We start from the raw sequence: 8,223 nt of genomic DNA, 5'->3' as shown, positions 1-8,223 counted from the left end.
TTCCACACTTTTCCTAGATGCTAGAGTCTGTAAGAGCAGGACCAGGAGGATTCATGTCACCTTCAATCTTCTCGGCCTGCTCCTTCAGGCGGGATTCAAGATCATGCTTCTGCCTCTCCAGCTCTGAAATCTGCTGCTTAAAGTCTGGGATCATCTTCAGAGAAGAGAGATTAATTAATGCTTGAGTCCAGATTTTTATGCTCTCCAAAACATTCACAATCTCCTTGTTTAGTTTGTGGAGTACACAGGTTGTGTGGAAGGCCAGCTGAGGCACTGGGATTCATTGACATTGCATCTCCTCCCCTTTCCTCTGAAGACCTATGCTGAGGTCTCAAGAAATCCCAGCATGCACAGAGAGAACAGTTATCACATGGCTATCTTAGGAAGGAAAGAGGTGCATTGTGGGAAGGGAAAGGTGCCCTAGGCTCAGCTGCTCCAATGAGTGGCAATACCATCTCACTTGGAAGAGGACACTCTATCTCAGAACATTCTGCAGCTGGAATTGTCCAGGGCTCTTGAAAAGCCATTCTGCTTTGTTGTGTATCTTCTTGAATGTTTATCCCTTCCACACCCAGCCAGGTAAAGAGTTGCTTTTTTTTCTTCTGTTCTCTAAGTTTAAACAGATACCCAGGCCTCTGAAGCCCAAACACAGAACACCTCTTAGTGAATCTCACTGTTGGGTCCTCATGGATGTTTATCCCAGGAATTCACAACATATGAAGTAAGGCCTTTAACTATGGCACTGTTCCTGTTCCTGTAGACTCCCTGGGGATGTAGCTCTGAGAGTCCCAACTTTATGGTTTGTTTGGCCAGAGGAGGAGGGAAGAATCGAAGCCACGGCAGATAGTGAGATGGAAGTAGTAGCCTCAGGGAATGTGATCCCCTGCAATTCCAGAGACAGGGGAGTAGCCAGCATTGTCACAGGTTGCTGAGAAGCACACAATAGAATGGAGTGGCTGCAGAGAAAATGAAGGACACTGGAGAGTGGTTAATGACCTTGGGAAGATCCATCAATCACAAAGAAATCTGATAGTGACCAAAGATACTACAGATAAGAAAGCATGTGTATGTGCAAATCTTGAAAGCAGTGTGTGTGTGTGTGTGTAGGTCCTAAAAGCATTGTGTGTCTGTGTATGTATCTTGAAAACATTATGTGTGTATGTGTTTGTTTGTATCTTTAAAGCATTGTATGTGTGTATATCCTGAAAGCATTCAACAGGTGCAAATGAGAAGAAAGGACCAGATAAACACAAGAAAAGGAAAAACTCAGGGGATATTTGGGGGATGAACAGATGGACTGACATGAACATGTTCCCCCTCAAGAGCCACACTTTTGCCTTGATCTGCTTTTTTGTTCCTTTACAGGAGTGTGGGGCTAGAGTTAAACACATAAATGAAAGGGCATTCTCACAGTTTGAACCTACCACATGGTAATCAAACACTCTCAAATCTGAGTGTTTTCTAGCCTGGGGACATTGTATAGATTTATCTTCTGACCTAGTTACTTATCACTAAAGAGCTAGTTAAAATGAGTTGTTTTGCTGCTGGAAACTGATTTTTACTCCACCAGTAAATAACTTCTCTGGGACAATGGCAACAAAGCAGGCCGCAGTGAGGTCATACCATGTTTTCTGATGTCAGCCTGGTGACTTCATGCCGGATACTTTCATTGATGTCTGTCTCTTCTCTGAACAGCTTCTGCAGGTGGTTGATTTCTTGACTCAGGTGCACGACTTTGAAGTTCAGACCTTCGATCTCTTTTTCGTAACAATCCTTCTGAGACTGGAAATGGCTCTCCAGAACACTGTTAACGGAAGCGTAGAGGAATGAGCCTGTGGTCTCTGTGTTGCTGGGCTAGCCACAGAGGGGTCATCATGTAGCAGCTGAGAAAGCTAGGGACAGCATTTCACCCTCAGGACCTAAAACTGACAATGCTTTTACAGAGACAGAGGGAACTAGAAACTGTAATCAAAAGACGCCCCCCACCCCGCTCACCATTATAAAACAGTGAGTGGGGTTGACACACAATTAATGACAAAGAAATTTCACTTTAGAAGTAATTCAGCTGTGCTTTTACAGTTAACATTTGAAACAGTTATGATTATGTATCCCTGCACAGTTGGAGGATTTGATAAGTGTACAAGACGGGGCCCAATGTAAGCCTAATGTCCCCTTTGGGGGCCCTGCTTTTGTCACTACCAGTGATGTGAGCTAGCAGTGGGGAGGCTGCAGGGGCTAGTGAAGGGATACAGTGAGAACTCACATGTGTGTACAAAGCCTGTGGAGGCCAGAAGAGACCATCAGATCCCCTGGAACTGGGGTTATAGATGGTTGTGAGCAGTCATGTGGGTGCTGGGAATGTAATTGACCTGGGTCCTTTGCAAGAGCAGTCAGTGTTCTTAACTACTGGCCATCTCTCCAGTACAGATTTTGTTTGCTTTTTGATATAGGGTCTCTAGCCCAGGCTAGCCTCAGACTTCTTAGGTAGCTAAGGATGGTCTTGGATTTCTCCATCGTCTTGATTTTCGAGTGCTGGAGTTTGGGGTGTGCCTCATCACATCTCATTTATTCAGTGTGAGGGATACAAATCAGAGTTTTATGCATGCCAGGCAAGCACCCTTATCAACAGAGCCAAATCCTCAGCCCTGTAACCAGTTGTTAGCAAACACTAGGCCTCCTCACTAGGCAAACAGCTGAATTCGCAGAGAAGTCTTTTAAGGAGTTATTAGATACCTCTACCATAAGAATTTACTTCATGTGTCAGCTCTAAGCAAGGTGAATTTCTCAACATTGTATTGTCTTTGGAAAAACAAAACAAACAAACAAACAAACCAGAATCTCAAGGGAATGTCTAACCGAGTTGCTTTCTTTAGTCCTTCGTAGGCAAACCAAAGTTCTCCATCTTCATTTAAATGTTCCAGATCTTCCACTGAGAACCTGGAGAACAAATAAAGAAGACACAAAACAAAGAAGTCTTGCCCACGCTTTACACGGTTTGTGTCCCTACAGGACTGTTCATCTTTGTGTGTGTGTGTTTATGTGTGTGTGTGTGCATGTGTAAGCATGCACACATGTGCGTGCGAGCATGCCCGCGTGCATCAGATCCCCTAGGAAGCCGGATTTGCAGGTGATTGTGAATCACTTGACAAGGGTGCTGGGAACTGATCTCTGGTTCTCTGCAGTAGCAGCAAGCACTCTTACCCACTGAACCATCTGTCTCTCCAACCCCAACACCATTTTGAGGCAGGGTCTCTCAGTGACCTGGATCTCACTGAGTAGGCCACACTAGCTTCTCAGTAAGCCCAGGGATCTTTCTGTCTTTACACCCCTGCCCCCCATTGGCTGGTTATAAGCATGTGATTCTTCTTTTGAAATACATGGATTCTAGGGCTCACACTCACATGCTAAGCCATTTCTCCAATCTGCTTTACATTTGTAAATGTCTGATAATGTAAAACTGATTACCTGCTTTTAACGTCTTCAATGTCATAGCTCTCCAAAAGCTGCTTGGTGACCTCTGACATCCGTTCTAGAAGGAAAGAAAGAGCAGCATAAAATTAAAGTAGAACATGACTTTCTTCCCAATGGCCACTCTAGAGATGTTTCTACAGCTGACCAGCTGGCCACCAACCCACTCACCACCCTCTCAGGTATCCAACTAACAAGCCATCCGGACTACCCGCTAGCCAGTCCACGCCCCCGGTACCTCTCATCTCCCGTTTCTGTGACTGCACGAGTTTTTCCACATCTATCTTCTGGGCTTGCAGCAACTCTATCTCCTTCTCAAACTCTGAGATGGTCTAAATCAGAGCCACAAACAACCCAGTGCAGAGAAAACAGCCATTACACTTCTCGTCAGGCAGGGGCACACACCTGTCACAGAGCATATGGCGCCCTGTCGCCTCCATGGAGCTTCCTAGCTGGAATCTTATCTACTCTCACAGCCTCACAGAGGCTAGACCAGGTCAAATCACAGGTGAGGAATTCGAAGGTACTCTCCTAGGAAGCTTTTGTCCTCAGCTAGGCTGAGAGGAGGAACAATCACAGAGGCACCCTGGGAGGATCACCAGGCACAGTTTCCTATAAGCATCTCTTCTTGTCAAAAGGGCTTCATCCACCACTGTTCACTCTGCAAGCTCATCTCAAGGAAGATCATGGGCTTTCATATATATATATATTCTGTTATTCTGAGTATTGACAGGCCCCAGCTCCCAACTCAGAGAGGAAGGGATGAGACACTGAGTGCTCCACTTAGACACCTAGCCCTCCTAACAGACCTTGAAGTGAGTAGAACAGGCCGAGCCTTCATCGATTAGAAAATGAATCTATGCTGAATTAAATGACACATTTGGGATCATGTACCAAGCTTATGGGGCTGTCCAGTCTGAATCCTTGGTTCTCTTTGTGGTTCTTTATATATTTCAGGTAATGTTTACATTTTCTTATATTCTTCAGACTGTATCACAGAGAGCTTGATGATGATGGTTAGGGTCTTTGAAAACCAGACCTCTGAAAGCATCAGAGGAAAGGAGTGACATCTACTGGTGCCTCACTCCAAGTGCAGGCTCACAATGCCCCCAATTTAAGATCAGCCTGGAGAGATGGCTCTACACTTAAGAACACTGGCTGCTCTTCCAAAGGGCATGGGCTTGATTCCTAGCACCCACATGCTAGGATTACAGAAGTGCAACACTTCTGACTTTGGTGTCCTGGGGTTCAAAGCCAGGGCCTCCTGTGTGCTAGAAAGGCAGTCTACTAACCAGGCTGCATCCCCAGGCCTGGCCAGCCCACCTGAGGTCCCTCCTGATCACATATGAGAATTTTGGGTAACAGTATAAATGGCAGATGGCAAGAATTTTACTTCAGCACACATATTCATAAGTTTATAACATGATAAACAATAAGTATTTACCTGACTTTATAACTTAAATAGAAAGTATTTTTTTTAGCCAATCTATTTAAATAACTGTATAGTTACAACCTTAGAGAGTTAGAAGCTGACTTTTCAAATATGAGTACACTTTCAGATAGCCCAAAGGCTGGGACTTGAGAGAATAGAGCACCCAGGTGTCGTGTGCCTTCAGTCTGTATGGCTGTTCCTGTTGTCTGATCCCTTGGGAATGGAGATGCTAAAGTAAGGTGGGGCTAGCAGCTATGGGACCACCCACCCACCTACAGCCCTTTCTCTTTCTATCCTTTCAGCTGCAAGAAAAGAAACTACCCTCTGTGACTCAGACTCTCACTCCCCCAAAGGCTGTTCCCAAACACCCTAGGCAAGATGGGGTTACAGGGGCATCTCCCGTATGATAGACACACCTTACTTAGCTAAAGCGCCAAACCATTACCCCATCCTCTACTACCCAGGAATCCAAAATAGCCTGAGTACAGGCTACTCAACCTCCTCATTTTGTCTGAATCTGTAAGAAGTGACCCCTAGCAATGTCACACCTGACTCTCTTTAGAATCCCTCTATGGTGTTAATAAATATCTTAACAAAAGAAAAGCCCACCCCGGGTCCTCCCCGGACCCTGAATCTGAGACATTTCCACTGTTTCTGTGTAGATCAAGGGCATCACCGGAGGATTTAGAAGGCAGCACACACCTTTGCCTGCTTGCTTAGCTGGGCCACCTCCCCCTTCAGGCTGTCAGAGGTGGCCCGTCCCTCCTCCAGCTGGTGATGTAGCTGTGACCTCTCGTCCTTGAGGGATTTAATTTCTTCTCTCAGAGACTCTATCTGTTTCTCATAGGCTTGAATTTTCAGCTCAAAACTTTTTTCAAGAAGTCTAGATGGTAAAAGAAGAAAATCTAACTTAGAGTTTTTTGTAGTCTAAACAAGACAGTATACAATATTATGGAAATATTGAGGCGACAACTCAACGCCAGCGGAAGAGATGGGTTAGGATGCACTGCGGCCATCACAGTAGCCAGTGCTCCTGTTGTTTCTTGTTCTCTTAGTCTAAAGCAATGTCTTAGGTCACCTGGTGTGAGAAACATTATGAAGATCACAGTGCACAGGGCAGAGAGGCTGGATGGACCTCAAGTCACACTTGGTGCTAGGGCGTTGTGATCTAAAAGCCATACCTGGGTTCCATACTGTTCCCTGGGTTGGATGTATGTCCCTCAGCAAAGACCTGGCATATTCTGTCATGTTCTGGCCCTTCTAAGTTCTCAGGACACCCCCTCCCCAACCCTGCCCCAGGGATCTGATTTAGTCCTTAAAAAATACAGGCAGAGCATCTCAAATCCCCGAAACTAAATCAGAAATGCTAAAATCCAAACCTACACTACCAATGTGATAATGAAAGTATCTTTGTGTAATGTATCTTTGAAAGATTTAGGATTTGGGACTGTGGGAGGAGGGGTGCTCTCTTAGTGGCATCTATGCCAAGTCTCCAAAATATGGAAAACTGAAACCAAAACTCTTCTGGCCCCAAGCTTCAGATAAGGAACACAAGCAGTGGACCATTTCTATATCCAGGGGTCCTGCCTTCCAAGAAATTTAAGAATTATTTATCTATCCATCCAACATCTATCTATCTATCTATCTATCTATCTATCTATCTATCTATCTATCTATCTATCTCTGTGTGTGTCTATGTGTCTCCATGTGTGAAAGCAGGTGTCTGCGTCTGTAAGTGTATGCACATGTGTATCCCAATGCCTGCACCTTTGCACATGGAAGCCAGAAGAGGGCATCACACCCCTCTGAGTTAGAGATACCCAGCTTACATGAGCGCTGGGATTCAAACTCTGGTTGTTCAGCAAGCACCCTTGAGCCATCTCTCCAGTCCTTTTTTTAAAAAAAATTTTAGAATATATTTTGGCAAAGCCAGGTGCCGCAAAGTGTGTGGAAACTGAATTCCTTGTGAAAAGGTTGCTGAATTGAACAAGTAGTGACGAACTAAGATGACAGCTATAGACACATGACACAGACAAACTTTCCTTAGTCTACAGGGTCTGGTCAGACCTGAGGCAGCCCCAGGGGCTCTGTGAGCTTCCTGCAGCCTCACACTGCTGGGATACCAACCCAGAGCCTTGAATGATTTGTTCTAATAGCCCAAAGGAGGACACATTGAGGAAGAAACCCATGCTCCACAAAGATTTGTTTCATCTCTTTTTGTAGATATTAATAAACCTTTAATCTTTGTACCCCCCCCCAAAAAAAAAACAGTTTTCTCAAAGTGCCAGTAAAAACCAAAACCAAAACTAAACCTGGAGTCTGAGGTACAACAAACCTTGGATCTGAATCCTGAACCTGTTGGGTCTGCTAGTAGTTTGTGCCTCTGAGGATTGTGCAGGGGCCAAGCATACCCAGATAGATGACCAGGGGCCAAACGGAGCTGTGAGGAGGCCTAAGCCAGACACAGTTTTGCTCACTTCACAGCCCTGCACAGCCTCACTCAGGCAGGACAGAAGGGAGCCCAGGGTAACCTGTGCAGCTGGCTCCTCAGTCTTTGGAAGTCTTACCCACCTGCTTATCTAGACCATAGTTTTCTGCTAACTGTATAGAAAAGCAGTACCTCATCATCCCAGGCTGCCCTGAGATTCTGTCTTCCAAGAAACATGATAAGAATATTACACATCTCCTCATCACTCTGTCATGTCCCCTACTTAGATCTATAAACCATGGATTCCTTCTGAGAAAAGTAGCCCAGACTGGAATCTCTGAGAATTAGCAGATGGTTTATAACTGAGATCAGAAGGAGGCTGATGCAACCCAAGGCCATGGGACCAGTGAGGACCCATCAACAGGAGCAGTCTGGACAGTTCAGAGCATGGGCATCATTTGAGGCTGTACACTGTAGAACTGGGCCCTTGAGAGTCTAAAACTCTAGCTTCTTAAAAATATCCATAACCCACCTGCCAGGATCTAGATTATACTACTTGCAAGCTGAGAAGCAAATCAGAAAAGAGCAGAGAATGGATGGGACGTAGCTCTGTTGATGGAGGACTTGCCTAGTGAGCCCAAGGCCCTAGGATCGACTCCCAGCAATGCATAAACCAGCAGTGGGGATGCACAGAGAAGCAGGGGGTCAGAGGCTCAAAGGCTATGTAGGAGGTTCAAGGCCAGCCAGTGATACCTGGGACATGTTATAAAGAAAAGAGAAGAAAAGGGAAGAAAAGGAAAGGGGAGGGGGGAGGGAAGGGAAGGAGAGAGGAGGGAAGGAAAGAAGAAGGAAGGGAAGGGAAGGGAAGGGAAGGGAAGGGAAGGGAAGGGAAGGG

At 45.5% G+C, this 8,223-nt stretch overlaps 1 protein-coding gene across 1 annotated transcript in view; it reads right to left on the bottom strand.

The window, feature by feature from the left end:
• Myo5c (myosin VC) overlaps positions 1-8,223 on the bottom strand; it is a 72,031-nt gene that overhangs the window by 14,718 nt on the left and 49,090 nt on the right. Inside the window, exons 25-30 of the mRNA XM_028773583.1 lie at positions 5,603-5,783; positions 3,707-3,800; positions 3,466-3,529; positions 2,857-2,937; positions 1,624-1,804; positions 61-154 (exon numbers count right to left, since the gene is read on the bottom strand). Of these exons, the coding sequence (XP_028629416.1) occupies positions 61-154; positions 1,624-1,804; positions 2,857-2,937; positions 3,466-3,529; positions 3,707-3,800; positions 5,603-5,783 (695 nt within the window). The remainder of the gene's footprint in view (positions 1-60; positions 155-1,623; positions 1,805-2,856; positions 2,938-3,465; positions 3,530-3,706; positions 3,801-5,602; positions 5,784-8,223) is intronic.

The sequence above is a fragment of the Grammomys surdaster genome, unplaced genomic scaffold, assembly GCF_004785775.1.
Source record: "Grammomys surdaster isolate TR1022 unplaced genomic scaffold, NIH_TR_1.0 231, whole genome shotgun sequence".
In the NCBI taxonomy this organism is placed as follows: Eukaryota; Metazoa; Chordata; class Mammalia; order Rodentia; family Muridae; genus Grammomys; species Grammomys surdaster.
This window is presented reverse-complemented; position numbering and strand designations above follow the sequence as displayed.